The 16,472-nt window shown below is 37.2% G+C and overlaps 1 protein-coding gene across 10 annotated transcripts in view; it reads right to left on the reverse strand.

Moving 5' to 3' along the window:
- LOC107224659 (tropomodulin) overlaps nt 1-16,472 on the reverse strand; it is a 73,790-nt gene that overhangs the window by 7,820 nt on the left and 49,498 nt on the right. For 3 of the 10 annotated variants that reach the window (XM_015664808.2, XM_015664809.2, XM_015664815.2), the window contains exons 2-10: nt 11,248-11,400; nt 10,526-10,693; nt 10,082-10,208; nt 9,526-9,746; nt 9,153-9,307; nt 8,927-9,023; nt 8,542-8,689; nt 5,993-6,122; nt 235-290 (exon numbers count right to left, since the gene is read on the reverse strand). In XM_015664808.2, the coding sequence (XP_015520294.1) occupies nt 248-290; nt 5,993-6,122; nt 8,542-8,689; nt 8,927-9,023; nt 9,153-9,307; nt 9,526-9,746; nt 10,082-10,208; nt 10,526-10,693; nt 11,248-11,400 (1,242 nt within the window). In that variant the 3' untranslated portion in view covers nt 235-247. Of the gene's footprint in view, nt 1-234; nt 291-4,660; nt 4,740-5,992; nt 6,123-6,694; nt 6,732-8,541; nt 8,690-8,926; nt 9,024-9,152; nt 9,308-9,525; nt 9,747-10,081; nt 10,209-10,525; nt 10,694-11,247; nt 11,401-11,686; nt 11,920-12,029; nt 12,404-16,472 lie in introns of those variants that run through there. The other 7 variants (XM_015664814.2, XM_015664812.2, XR_006903138.1 and 4 more) reach the window with 7 other exon arrangements.

Here is a 16,472-nt window from a genome sequence, read left to right on the forward strand (position 1 = left end):
TCGCGTTGTAAAAGCAACGCGTGCAATTTCATTCGGTGAAGTTACACGTTGACTTTAAATGAAGCGGATTTCGCCTCGACATGTGAATTATTATACATTCAAAGGAAAGGAAAGATCAACGTTGAAGTATATAAATTTACGTATAAAGTGCGTCACTGTGCATGTAAGATGAAAATTGTTTTTTTTTTGTCTCTTAGTTAAAGGATAGGATAAAGAGTATTGATTGTACAATACCTAGGCGAACGCCTCATCGCACTAGGATGTCGCTGCCCCGACCCGGGACTGCCGTACTGCAACAAATACCCACCCCCCACGTCATCATCTGCATTCATCTCGCAAACTTAAAATTTTTTTACAAATATTAATCTACAACATGCTAATCGGGGAAAACTTTGTTTGCGCTTCCTTCCCTTTCGCTCCGAGCTCTCCGCACAACGTGAATATTTATCCGATTCGTACGCGTCGCGAATTTCATTTATCCAGAGTTTAACACGACTCTTTTTCAGGTCCAGTTTCTACCTTTTATACGCGACCTTCGGTACTGGTCAAAAATAAACGATGACGAGAAATTAGTGAAACTGGATTAGAGATGAAGAAACATAATTTCACTAATTGAAAAAGAAAAAACCATAATTGAAGATAAATCCAAACATCATGGACTCGTAAGTTGCAATCTCATTAGTTATACGTCTGCATTTTCAATGAAATTACACTAAAAACTTCACTACTGCAATTGACAATGTAAATAATTGATATCCAAACGCAAATATAGGATAAATCAAATAGATAATTAATTTGATATTTTTAATATTTTGTAGAGAACGTTTGCAGAGGGAGAGAGAGAGAGAGAGAGAGAGAGGGGAGAATAGCGCACGATCCACACGGTCAGCGAGCTTTTAATGCGGGGCAATAAATTCAACATATCGATGCTGTTGCTGTTAGTGATAAAAATCAACAATAAAACATTATCATTAGTACTTATTAATTGTAGGAGTTGTGACGCCACGAGATTAAGCATATTAAACAAATATTTTAAATACATTTAACAGCAAATATTTTCATCTGTTGACTTTTTTTTTACCGTAAAAAATGTACGGTATGCTATTCACAGATTTGTGGATTAGAGAATTTAGATAAAATTTATGCGTCAGTTGAACGTCAATTCGAACGATAAAATTGAAAAGAACGAATCCGTTTATTACATTACAAAAACCGCTATAGTGTGTCTAAAAAGTTTGGAAAAAAATCGAATCATTGATCACAAATTAAGAAAACAAATGTACTGATCATCTGTTACTAGATGTGTGATCGATATCAATTATAAATCAATAACACCCACGAAACATACAATCAATACGTTAATACAGGGTATCAGAAAAAACAAACGGAAAACAACACAACACTCTGAAACGTGAAAAACACATCAGTTAGTGAATAAATATACAGACACACACACACACACACACATATATATATATGTATTTATATGTAGGTATATGTACACAAACGTATAATTATATACATATGGCACATTGAACGCATAGCTGCATTAGGTTACGTTCGGCGAAATTGGTATGTGCTATGTGAAATTGTCCTCTAATCACATTAGGTATTCATTTGCTTCCTTCTGTTCTGTTTTTTCTTTTCTCACTTTAATATACTCAAGAATATTTACAGACTGTCATTGGCCCACCAAGTCTTAAAACGATAAGTAATCAAACCGCATAAAATTATAAACATTCTCCGCAATGGCGCCTGGTAAACGAAATTTTAATCAGTCGAAAGTTATTATGAGGTACTAAAAATTCGTACCAATAAAATTTGCAAATTTTCATTCCGTCCTTATACTTTAATCTGAAATACAATCTTGAACCGCGTAATAAAGTAGATTAAAGAAATCTCATTTTTACGATAATAACTTGGCTTGGTATAAGAAAAAAAAGGGCTCGGAATTAACCAAGAAAAAAAAAAGAAAAAAAATAACCACTATCATTCCTGTTATAAGCGACGAAAATGAGTTTACGGACGACGAAGGGGCGGCATTGAAATTCCGAATTTGAAAAATTCCGAAAGCGCCAAATTCCAAACATTTCGATGGCGAAACTTGAAGTAAAGAAATCAAACTTTGATGGAACAACAAAGTTTCAAATGTTCCGAAATCCCACGGCTCACAGTTCCGAAAGAACAAAATCCCAAAATGGCATAACTTCGACAAATCAAAGTTCCGGAAGTGCGAATATGGAAAAATAAAAAAATTTTAAAACATCGAAATTGCGAAGGCTCGAAAATTTTCAGTTTCGTGAATTTCTGGCTTGATGAAATTTCGCCACTTAGATCTTTCTTTGTTTTGGATTTTCGATAATCTTACGTTCGTAATTCCGGTCATTGCGATTTTCGGTTTCTCTGATTTCTTACACCCGCTCATTGAGTAAACTACGCTGTGCGAGTAAATTCTAATTTTCCGAACATTACTCTACCGAAACATTATTTTTCCGAATTTTTCTCCATCAGAACTTTGAGCCGTCGAGTTTCCAACTATTCGAAATTTTGTTGTTTCGTAAAAGTTTCATTTCTTTCAAGTTTCGGCACCAAAAAATTCGTAATTAGGCGCTTTCCGATCTTTTCAAATTCGGAAATTCAACCGCGCCCCACGACGAAGGGTTGGATGAGAAAATTCAATTTCTTCGATTTCCCACTGTCTCTGACGTAATCCTCCCGGCCCGTAATCACACCTGCCAAAACATCCTGACACCCATCTATGATACGTCAAGTTTACTCCTTGGCAGCTGATCTAAATATCAGAGCGTCTCACGCGATTCTGGAGGCTTGGCGTGGAAATCGGCATTCAAGACTCAATCAGGAAACACACCCTGCCTACATTAGCGTTAAATAATACGCGGAATGGCAGCGTTTCATGCCGCGATGCAATTACCTCGACTACACGAATCCTGGTTCCATATGCATCCGTAACTCTATAATTTACAACTTTACTCCCGAGATATATAGGCGTAGCTGCATATATTGTGAATAAACTAATGCAGCCTTAACGCGCGATTGCCTTATACAGTACGATTCTCGCGAGCGAATGGACCATGAAATTTCAATCACGGTAAGAATTCTTCGTATTAAAACCATTTATTATTCACTCCGGCAGTTTGCTTACTCTTCTTTACTCTCACGTTTTTCATTCATTCGGAACAATGTAAGTTGATAAACCAGGTACATTTGCCTTTTTACCCGGCAGGTAAGCGATGACGAGAATTCGTTAAAATCCCTCAATCTTGATTGAAAGTCAATTTATTTCACTATAGATTGTATTCCAGATGATTTGCCGACTTACAGCGAACATGTTGCGATAGATTGTTTCGCTAAAATTTCGAAACATAATTTAATATGCATCTTTTTTTTAAACATCCATCAATTGGAAATAACAAACAATTTAGATACCCAATACCTGCGGAATTTTCCATACAACGAGTGAAACAAAATTTCAAGTTTTATATTGTAAAGTTGCTGCACTTATCCCTAAATACAATAATCGATCATATCGTATGTGTTTTAACTCTCTGTTTGCATGATGTAAAAAAATGAGTTCATCAGCTTGCAAAATATTCGGTGTCATCCACACTCGTATAATTTTCAAAATAATTACACTTTGGATCTTGATCCTTTGTGACCGATTGTTATTTACCAAATTAATGAAATTGAGGTATTTTGTGGGGTCTGTGTAATGTATTCAAGGTTTGCGAAAAGGCGACTGTCATTATATTCGTTGTAAACCGTAATGGAAAATTTATAATTCTGCGACCGAATCTAGCGAAGGCGTGTTTGCACGGGGAATATCATCGTAGCGCTATGTAAAAATAATTTTGTACGCGACAAATAACACGACAAATTTGTTGGATTTAAAATGAAAAAATTCGGTGGCCGCATCGAGCGTGTTGACAGTTTATTGTTATTGGTTCTACAGATTGTCCACGGATATAAAATGCAGAAATTTACAGAATCTATTTAATTTTAGTTCTTCTAATCACAAATTTCATTTAACGATATTATATTTTACTTTGCTCCATTCGTGCACATATGAATGTTTTTTGTTCATCAATCAATTCAGAATCGTTGGAAGAATTCATTCGTTACCGAATTCACTTGAATTTTTCGAATTTTCCACAAAACGAAATTTACTTTTTGCATAAGATTCTAATAAAAACTCACTTTAATAATAATTATTCAATAATCAACGGTATGGAATATTTCCTTACGGAAGAATGTGGTGAAAATCATGCTCAAATTTAAGTACATGACATTAGCAATGTGCAAATGTTATCCCGTAGTTATTTAACCGGTACGCGATGTCGAAAAATGAAATCAATTAAGTGTAAAGGTCATTGCCTAACATGTTCTACGAACGGAGATAAAGAATTGTAGGTATACGCAAATAGAAATACCTTGGACAATCATGCCAACGATTGCATGCCTGAGAAGGCATTCGTTCCTTAACGAACAATTTTACTTCAATATAGCCGTACCTACATGTTATAAATATATCTCTACGCATATCTATGATCTAAGCAATGTTAGCGAAGCAGCGCATTAATGATTCCCAAATCGTTGGGCACACTCTGTCGGACTATGGTATACCACGTCTTGGTGTAACTACCTTTACTGAATTAGATCAGGTTTCCTGTGGTTCATGTTAAAGAATCTGAACTGTAGCCGCAGCGTAAGGTCTTTCCGTACTGTTGGAAAAGAATTATGTGTCATGAATAATATTCAGCAGGAACTTTGTATACAGGTGTTCAATGCAGTATGCGGTAATAAAGGTATGTGAATAGATGCGAATCTGGTGGCTGTAATTCTTTCAAACATATTTCATTGATATTCTTTTCTCTTTATATCAAGTTCCGACGTTTCCTTGGGTCGATTTGCTTATCCGACTGCAAATATAAGTACCAAACGACGTGTCAATTATTGCTGGACCTAAAAAATATATCTTAGAATACAAAAATAAGTTAAACGTATGTAAAAAGTACTGTATGGTAATTCAAAATAGAATGACAAAAAATAGTTATGCGGTAAGCGAAAGATAAAAAGAGGAAAAAAGTACTAACAGTAATAAAACACGAATAGAAAAAAATAAAGAAATCGGTTTTTTTCTTGTTAGTATCGCCACATTACTGTTACATAAAAAGTGAGAGAGAAAAAGTAACGAAGACAAAAATGTAGCGTTACCAAACTCGAGAAGATTGTCGCTTAACGAGTGGCTGAAAATGTAAAAAATGTAAATGAAATCTTGTCCCGAAAGTTTCGATATACATGTAATGTCGAAACACTGAAATATTAACCAGGTGTTGGTTGTCTGACAGCCGCCTTGAAGTGTCTCGGTCTTGGATAGTAATAGAGTTGGCAACAATTTCTGTGCCTAGAGAAAAAGTGTTCTTGTGTGTACTGCAGAGGATTCAATGTTAAAACGCGCAGTTAACGTCAGGACATTCTATGAAAAAAAATAAATAAATAAATAAAAATACATGATCCAACATCCACATCAATAAATATACGCCAGAAATATTCTAGACGAAATTTCCTTGACCCTGAATGCGCGCTCTTCGATACACCTAATTCAAAATAAAATTTACGTTCGTGATAATCGCTTTCTAAGAATTTCCTGTCAGAATTTGCGCATATAAATTCCGAGTGAGATCCGATATCGGAAAGCTAGAATTCTTCAAATTGATCCTTTAACTTAAGATGCATGCATCTTTAAGAAAATCGAACAAATTACACAGAGGGTAAGATAATATCTGGGGGAGAATTATTCACGTACGAACGGTGCTTGATGGTTTTGAAACATTCTCTGTTATTCAACGTCACTTTTCAAGGTTTTCATTTTCTTTTTTATTTTTTGTTCTTTCAACGAAAAGGGGGGCATTCTTTCAACGAGTGGAGAGTTAACTTTGAAACACATATCAAAACGACATTTCAAATGGCTTACTCATTGCGCTCTGCAAGCGCCAAGTTCTGTTTTCGTTTCTTAAGGAAGTCAGCCGGAAGAATGGTGTATGTGTAATAACCTGAGCCAATTGCTACCATCGTAGCGTGTTCCCAGTATTCGACACGACAAACTGGCCACACAAATAATACGAAATTATCAAATTAATTAAATAAAGTATAATATGATAACCAAACGATCTCATTTAGGTATATTTATGGTTCTGAAAACATAACGAAATAATAACCGTATGAGATATTCGGGAATTGGATAGATTTCCTTACTGAGGTTTGAATTTGAATTTTCTGACAGTAACGGGGCAGTCGGAAAACATAATTGCTACATATATACAACAGTCAAGGGAGACTGGTGGGTTCTCGCATAAATATAAAAATGACAAGCACGAGCATCAAACACATAAACAGGTAATACAGTTCAACCTGACAAACCCGGGCAAAAATATGCCAAAGAATGTCAAAAATACCTTGAAAATCGACCCGCAGACTTTCAACCAAGGCCTGTAAATTCTAAAGCATTTCTACATAAGCAAGTTAAAATAGGTGATTATATAGAATTATTGATAGCTCTACTTTCGATCTGTACATCTCTTAAAGCTTTTCTACTACAGCAATATTATTATTATTATTGTTGTTATTATTATTGAATTAAATAAATAAAAGAAACAAATAAAATTTGATGGCGTACCGATTTAAACTACTCTATTCTTCCCTTATGTGCTTTGCTGAAAATAGAAAACATAAAATCTGAGTACGTGTATTTTATGAATGAACTCATTCGATCTTTGATACGGTAGTATGTACAGAGTAACGAAGCCAACTTATAAAATGTTTACTCGATCAATTTTCTGAACAGGGTGTCCGATGTTTATAATAGTTAAATACAGAGAATAAAATCTTTATTCTCTTCTTACTGAGCAGCCTTCATTCTTAATGGAAAATACAATTTTCCTAGCAGTTTTGCTGACGAAGAAATATTTGATGAGAAAAAGTTGAAAAAGATACACAATCTTTTCGAAACAATTGCGTATAAAACTTATCGAAACTGCTTCAAATTTCCAAACATTTTCTTTACAAATTTTTGAGATTTTAATATGAGAAAGAAAGTAGCATAAAATTCCGAGATTTTCAAGTTGTACTGACACCCTGATATAACAAGAAAATATAAATATAATATGTATATAAATTTTGATTTCATTGAAGAGAATGGTACTGTCAGTTTTTGAATAATATAAAACGCACATGTGAAGAATTCACAATTTTGGTTTTCTCGTTACCCTATCAGACACAAAACATTCATTCAGAAAAATAACGATGATGATAAAATGACAATAATCACCATCCAACAAACGTTTTACAATTCATGTTGGAGCGGATTTGGATCTGTTATGAGGATGAGGTGATTAACTACAAGAATAGCGAACAACATGGTATAATAACTGACGAGCAGGGCTACTTCAGGGTCTCATAAATACCTCGATATAATGATGGCTACGAAATAAAAATGAGTGACTATTGCAGGATGATCGGACGATGAATGACTATTAATGCGACTACTTGTAACTATGAAGCAAAACTAGAAGGCTTAGAAGCTTTTGGTCGTATAAACTCCGTAGTCTCTCATACAGTTGCATCCATCTAAGCGAGAAGTTGAAATAAAAATTTAGTAAATTGAACTTAATAAAAGCTGTTAAAATTACAAATACATGTTCAAATTCATGAAATTGTTGCTTGTATGATGTTGCAGTTTCTATAATACTCTTAGAGCTGCTGGATCCGCACAAAATCATTATACCCATCAAGATCTGTTGAATTCTGTATCAAGTCTGGTATTCCAATAGCTGCAAATAATGTATGTAAATAATTTCAGTGGCGTTCATCAATTTAGTTCTCTGCTGCGCTCTGTCCGGGCTGAAATACGTTGAATTCATCTGCCAATACTAGAAAATAAGTCTTTTGTACAAAAATAAGGAGTGTGTTTTCAATTGAACATGTTTCATGAAATAGGTGTATATGAGTCAGAATCATTCAGTTGTACAAAAGATTCATTTCAGAAAGAATCACGAATACATAATAAGCTGTAATTGTAACACAACAGTGGCGTTGTTGGTTTATTTGACCTCGAGGACTCCAACAGTTTCAATTCAATGGTTTGACTGACTTGTGGCCTCTTGAACAGCTCTAACAAAGTAATTGCCTGAAAAAATGTACAGCAAGGCTAAAACCATGCAAAATCCTTAATAACCCAAAATGAAGAATATCGTTTTCTGCAAACCTGTGAAATGAGGTTTATTACAAAGTAAAATATAGGATTTCAGACTCGAAGAATTACCGGATTGACGGGAGAGGCAATTCTAAGTAAAAGGGTGAGGGTAATAATGAATTTGAAAAATTGTATACAACGTTTGTAAAAATTGGTTGTTTGAAAAAATTCTCATCAACATCCAGTACCTCACCTTGTAATGAACCAGTAAATTAAGAAAGAAATAGAAATTGCGTATTATGCAATCGTTTAGTGAAAAGCGGAGTACTTACTCCTATCAATGTTGCGCTGTAGGTGAGCGGCGACTCTGTGCCTGGCATCATTAAATTCAAGGTGAAGACCGAGCCGGAGGAGCATCGGATTCTGCTCAACCAACTGCGTTATTTCCATCTCAATTTTGTTGCCCAGTACTTGTGATCTCTGCAAGGAAACAAATAAGTAGCAATTAATAAAGAACTTATAGAACCAGATTCCCTTTTTCTTTAATAACAGCGTTACAGCAGGTGGTTTCGCTAAACAAACAATGTATTGAGATTATACTTCAATATTCCACAGTGACTGTCAGTTCGTTAAATTGGGTTCAGATGTATCTATTTTGAGTAAAATATATCTGAACATTATTAGAATATCTCATGAATCACTTTAATCAATATTTACCTGGTTTGAGCATCTGAACTCTTCGATGGATTTTGTTTTAAGAAGAGCCTTGATGAGCCTTACTATCACAGACGGACTGATGAAATTTGTTTCAACACTGCAATAAGACAAACATTTTATGGTTAACATCTGTCAAATGTAACGGAGTTTTGTAACTGTTCAATGTTCAATTTTTACTTGATTGATGATTGATATCAGTTCGCAGCAGAATGTAACGAAAGCTTACTTGAGTACTCTGAGGGTCGAATTCTTTTCGATGGCGTCAGCTAATCTGAGTGCAGTCTTGTCGGTTAGCCCGACGTTTGTCAAACTCAAGGCTTCGAGGTGTGTGTTGATCTCCAATGCTTCGAACAACTGAATGAACTTTTCGTCTGAGATGTTCTGTGGGAAACATTTTTTTTTATCGTTCCATTATCACAGAGTCTGTTCATCATTTTGAACTCTGGCTACTGGAGTATGAACAAAGAGTAAACAATATTTGACTACCAATACTACTTGCAGTATTTGATAAAATATGCAATAAGAAAAATTATCGATAGGGTTCTGCAATCCATATCGGATAGAAGAACTGGCAACAAAACGAAGTTAAAGAGACGAACCTTAATATTATTCCAATTCAGATCCGCCAACATGTGATCATCGTCGTGAACTTGTTTAATCGTTGCATCAACGTCTGTGTTGTTTGGAGGTTCCATGGGAAATACTTTGGGTTGGCTTGCCTTCGTAATACCGTCCCACCCCAGTCCGACAGGTTGGCCAGAGTTTAGTAGGGAGGCATGGTACTGGTCCTGGTTCATCATCGAGTGAAAACCGAGGATGGCTGGAATTAAAAAAATAAGTAACTTACTTTTTGAAACTTTACTCAAGTCAAACTAAATAATTTACTGTCATAACTGGATTGTGACCTCTCTCAATCTGAATGTATGCAAACTGATCCTATTTGCTTTAGCAAAATAAAGGTTATGGCCAAGTGAGAGACGTTTTAGACATGTTTCAAAAGTAGAACGACTGATATCAACACAGAGAATTGACTTAAATCACATTAAATAGTTGAATAGTGCCGTCAAACAGTTATAAAGATTGAAAAGAGACCTTACACTGAATTTTCCAGCCTAAATTACCATTACTCAATAAAATGTTACAAAAGTTTCTTACCAGCGAGATCGATGATCTCTTCTTGAGATGCGGCGGAAAGAGCCTGTTCATATTCATCTCCAAGATCTATTGCAATTTGTTCATCTGCTTCCTTTTCTTTTTGATTATCTTGCGGTGGTGGAATCCACTACAAATGATAAAAATTCGATACATTAATATTTGTACATATAAAATTTGCGAACAATGTATGTCGATTGATACATAATCTAGGTATAAGGTTTTACGATAATGATGTGAAAACCGTGCGATTGAATGAGAGTTTGTAATGTATGTTAAAGATATTTATATTAGGCTATTGCACAAAAGTATTATATCGTGAATCGCTCGTATCAAACCAATTTTCATGCACATGATGCCTTATACAAAGTCCTTGAAAGGCCGTGTGCAAGCTTTAGGGAGTGTGATGTTCACCCTCGAGCATAAAAATAATTAAATAACATTTACTTTCTTCCCACGAACAGTTCCGGGCACATATGGCTTCAACTCTGGGATATCAGGTGTCTCTAAAGCCTGTTTGTTGATGTGATCGATGAGCTTCTTGCGGTTTAACGGCCCTGTTGGATCTTTATCACATTCATAACTGCAACGTTGCGACGGAGGCATGAAACTATCCTATAAAACAAGCACACATAAATATATCGCTTCATTTCGCTCAATTAACAACCTGAACTTCTTCCATAGTAGTATATACATAGTAGCTATTTCACAAGCATTAAACAACGTTTTAAATCCATTGCTGTGTAAAATGAGGACAACTATTACAGTAAGAAATAATAAACTAGACTTCGAAAAACATCTGTACATTCATAATACTTGACTAATAATGCCTGTTTACCGATACGTAAGAATAATTATGAGAAGCGACGTCTTCCTATTTGTAACAATGCACATTATTCGCTGAAAAAATTTTAGTCCAAGACACAACTAGTAGGATCATTAATTTCTAGATAAGAAATCCTTCGGATTTTCACACTTTCTTCTAGCTTCTATCAGATTTATTTCAACATACTTTTACCGAGTTTTAAGAATCCCTAAGAATCATAAGACCTATCGTTTGTTTGTATCAAGGTTTACCCCTTGATACATCATTTGACGCCCAAAGCGGTGCTTCTGGTTTTTGGCCCATTGCTGTGAGTCTATCTACAATACGAAACAGTTTTACTCACATCTGGATCGACTTCCTTTGCAAGTATGTTTATTTCCTCGGGCGAAAGCTGTGACAGCAGATCGTCCACATCCACATCGTCATATTCGCTGAGGTCTTTGCCGTACAGCTTAGCTGCCGTTGTCATGGTGGTTGTTTTTGTCGACGCGGACGTCTGTAAAATCAAACGATCACATTAAAGTTATCTCTTTGGTAAAATAATAAAATAACGTAAAATCAGATAAAACCAGAGCGAGAGGCACAGCTATGGATTAAAAAGTGAGTAAAAAGGAATCGTTGCACGAATAACAGATATTTGATATCCAAAAATCATCGCTTGTGTCAAAAATATGAGAACTGAGAATATCTTTTGAACGGAGGTGACGACTATTTATCGATTGTACAAAATGTGAGTAGACAGGCGAATGATCTTTTTTGTTTTTTATTTATTATGAATTAACCCATTTTTCGTTAAACCGCTTTTCCATCGTCTGACGTTCGCTCGATGTCCTCCTCGGGGATCGACTGAAGCAGCAGACGATGCCAATAAATCAAACCGATGGTTAAATAAATTCGGCACTAATCCAAGCGGGCCAATACCCTTTGACCTTAATTATATTCAACAGCGCAGCCCGCGTCAGATTTTCATTGACAATTCGGCTGCCAAACGTAGGTGGGCGAATATACCCGTGCACAATAATACGTATATTTCGAACGTTATTAACGAGTCAACGCAACTTCGCGCTAGCGATATCTTATTATCGGAACGATGGAAAATACGGCGATAAAACCGATACTACGTACGCTCATCGGTGCGTCGATGTGTCCTTAAAAAAACCAACTCAGGATCGAATAACCTCACCCACTTTTTAGCGCACACGCTACTAGCACCTTTGCAGCGATTGCGTGCACACACAAAAAACGAAACACACAGGCAGACAAGCACTAGCGCCTAGAGAGTAGTCCAACTTGAGCGATTACGGCAGCGCCCTTTGACGACTATACTTCAACCGAGCTAAGAAATGTCGCGGAACGATGTATGCGCGATCGGTAAGATAAAATCGCGATAAAATATCCGGCTAATCAGTTCTGCCTTGGGGGGGGGGGAGGTATTTTCGGATTTTTTGGGGATTTTTTTTTTTATCAAAAATTCACCAGCCCCGTAACGGGGCCAATAATTTTACGCCGACACTTTCACGATGAATGCTACAGGCGATAAGACGAGCAGACTATAGGCGGCGTTCACTGCGCATCTTGTTCCGCGCAATTATTGACTGCCGGCCGCTCCTGGATGATTCCCACCATATATGATATGGTACTTATAATGCCGCTTTTTGGAGCAATCGTACGTGTCATTATACCCATAATTCGCAATTTTTCAAATTAATAACACTATGGGCGTTTGCCACGGATTAGACTTCGAACGTTGATAGCTGAGGTTAGAATTAATCCAGTTACATGTGTAGGAAATCGAATACAAGGATTTTAGGACAAAATTGGGGACGATCGGATTGTCAGAAATTATAGGGTACAATTTTCTAAAACAAAACACGGGCGGTAATTATGGGCAGTTGCCAGTTACGTTAGAACGGCATTGTAAGTGTAACAATTTGCTTAAAATACACAGCAAATTAACTTGACTTTGCATTCATTAAACCGTGACCTAGACCACACGCATCAGTGCACCGCATTTTCGATTGCAGACAAATAATTTCTCTAGTTTTTTACTGGGAAATCGTTGACTGATTTTATTGTAAGAGTTTCAATCAGAATCTTACAACGCTGTAAAGTTATTAATTATATACCTACCAATAAATATTGAAATAAAAGTCGAGAGAAAATTAAGAAGAATCGTGTTTTCAAATTGAATAAACCTCTCGTAATGCTTTTGAATCATCAAAATTTGATGCACCACGGAAAACATATTATCAAAACATGTAGAAGAGGATTCGTTATACATGCAAGTTATTGTTGAAGAAAATTACGAAAAATATGAATGTGCAATCAAAATGTATCCACCTCAGCGTGAAATGGTGTATATTACGATAATGTATGTATGACGGAACGAATGAAACGCGATCAGAAAATGCACGTCGGCTTTTTTCGTCGTCATAATCAATCTAAAAGTCTGTAAATATCAACATGTAGGATTTATCATCGTTCAGCTCGATGCTGTAGAATAATATGTATGTATGTTTGTATGTATGTACGTAGAGTGGCTGCCAGCCGATTTGACAGCAGGTTGCAGAACCGCGAAGCGCGCGATACGTGCTCGACAGTGGTTTGCTATTTTTAAATTCATCTCCGGCACGTTTACATCTCCATACATTTAAATCCTGCAGCTGATTAATACATGAAATGGAATGTTGTTTATCAATATCCTATAGCTGTGGGACGAGTTATGCGACTATGCTGACGTGATCGTGATAACTATTAGGCAACCGATTGTTACTGAGAACCACAATAAGTCGAATCGACGAAGTGCTCTAAAAGTCGAATGATCACCTGAGAAATCGGAAACAAAGAGTATCACATTCAAACGTGTGTAGCTGTTCACGACTACATCGAGTAATTACAGAACTTCATTTTAAATTTTCGTATTGAGGGAGTAAACGTGAACTTCGTTATGAAAAATCAACGTATCAGATCATCGCGGTTGCGTTATTATGTCAGGTTTATATCCAGAGTTCTGCTGATGTTACTATGGATTACTCAAACTGATAAAGTATCAATGACACAGATAAAGATAGAATCGAACTGAAACGCGTTCGGGCCTAATTGAGAATACTTGAAATCAAACCACATGCATTATATACCGTAAAATCTGCGTATGTGATAAACGAAATGTGACGGTCATCTTGACCTGAATATGCTTTTCATTTTTATTTTCATTGTTCTCTTTTTTCGAAATAATGACAACAAGTTAGAGATAAAGTCTAATAAAACTAATGCAAATAATCAATCGGCTATTTATAAATAAAACAGGAGATCGATAAAAGCGAAAGAAAATATAATACATAGTTTACGGTGTTGACAAAGCAGGTCCTCCGCACAATTTATCGCATGTTGATTAAACACAAACAGATACGCCTAAAATACTGGAAACGGTATTTTGAATTCCATCACTGTAACAATACTAGTAGTAATGACTGTTTGAATGATCGTGTTTGGATAAAACTTCATTATTCGAGGGTAGTAAAACGAAAGATGAGTAATCTATAATTCATCAGGCGTCGCGAATTGAATACATTCGGTAAGTACTTTGCAGATAAGCAGCATATCGATAGATGCAGTAATTATCTAGTGGATTTCATCATTATAGACATCTCCAATCAATGTTCAAGCATAATGAATCTAAATTCATTTCGCCGAATAAACCGCCCAGTACAACAGTTTCAATTGATCTATTACACCCAACAAATGTTCCCAATTCCCAGAATCGACCTGGGCAATATCTATCGCAAAGCTAAACCAACAATCGGCAATCTTAGGTACAATCATTCCCTCCTACACGATGATTCATGGAATGTGAATAACGTTTCACAATCAGTTGATATCTGTCGAACCGGTTCACCCCTCCAGCCGCAGTGGCAACAAGGTGATCGTAGTATTTTCAAGGTCACCCCGACTCTCGCGAGCCGTGACCCATCGGAAATACGGTCGGGAAAGGGGGATGAAATCATTCGGCATCATTCGGCATCATCGTCCGCGATCGTCGCGGCTGGTTTTTAAACGCGGCTCCGGGGTGGCTCCGATGGTTTCGATGGTTCGGGCGGTTTTGGCGGTTCGCGAGGTGGTGGCGGTGGCGGCGACAGGGCCGAGAATAGACCGGGCCTCCTCGGAGGCTGGCTGGCTGGCACCCTCCCAACGGTCTATACTTGGACATCCCCGTGGTTCGATTATTTATAGTCGACGGTACCGCGGCCACTAGCCTTCCCGCTAACCAACTTGCCCGTGCAAACGGGCGGCGAGTTGCCCGTGACCTACAGCATCGCAAACGTCACATACATGCATACCTATAATCGCATATATGCCTACGCGAAAACGGATTTGCAGCACTGCATCTCGCCGGCCATTCCATACGCATCCGATGTCCCGATGACTTGAATAACCGGGGAGAACTCGAAAGCAGGCTGGCTTGGAGCGTCTCGATTGGTTAAGGATCATCGGAAGGATCGAAGTCGACGGAGCATTGAGATGACTGTAGTGTAGACCGTCGCTTTTTAATGGATCAGATTGAATTTCGAGAACGAATCGAAACATCGAAGAAACACGATGTCGAGTCGAGGTTGAAAGATTGAACGAATTTTTCCTGGATCGTGACCGATGCAATCTCGGTATACGAATGGCGTCGTGGTTCGTCTAATGATCACACATGTTACCCCAACCCGGTGTCCACTGTGCGGTAGACAATGAATTTCTGTCACACCTTCGCGCGTCGAGGTGCGGATTTATACTCGCGACATCTAATTATAACGGGGTTTTAAGTAAATGACAGCTAGCGTGACGTAAGAGATTCATCCTAGTATAACACTCGCGGTGATAATCTAGTTTGATATGGAAATCAGGTGAACGAGACGCGAAAGAAGAACAAGAAATCATCAAATGCAGCCACGCGTAAATAAAAAAGAGGAAGATGATCCACTGTTTCGATACTTTTTATTCAAAGTTGAAAGCCAAATTCAAAGGTCATCATTTTTTCCCCTGTCATTTCACTTTGTAGAGCTATCGATCACGCTGACGTGAAATTGTGTAATTTGGGGTAAAATTAACGAGGCGATAAAATCCTGCTGCTTCACGTTTCGGCAATGGCTCGTGCCCAAGTACGCCTGTCGATAATCCCATCTACCGGGTGACGAATACCTACTAGTGTAGTTTCTGCATTATGCCCTGTTCTGTGCCAACATCATCAACATCCTACAGTGCAATGGAGAGTTAGGGAAACATTTGGTGAAGCTAAAGTCTAGAATCAATGTTTACGTTAAAATTGCTCAGGAATAGTATCGTAAATACGAAAACGATGAGCAACGTTCACGAAAATAAATTGGAGAAATAAACTACCGTACGCGGTTTCTGAATCATCAAGGCATTGCACGATCCTTATTGCTCAACGAGTACGGTGTTCATCCCACTTAATCCCGGAAGTCCTGGGTTCAAGAAAATCAAGTGCAATGTATTGCCGATAAGAATTTCTGTCGCGATCCGTGTATAATGAACCTTATATATATATTGAGAGACGTCTTCCGA

The sequence above is a fragment of the Neodiprion lecontei genome, chromosome 3 (genome assembly GCF_021901455.1).
Source record: "Neodiprion lecontei isolate iyNeoLeco1 chromosome 3, iyNeoLeco1.1, whole genome shotgun sequence".
NCBI classification, from domain to species: Eukaryota; Metazoa; Arthropoda; class Insecta; order Hymenoptera; family Diprionidae; genus Neodiprion; species Neodiprion lecontei.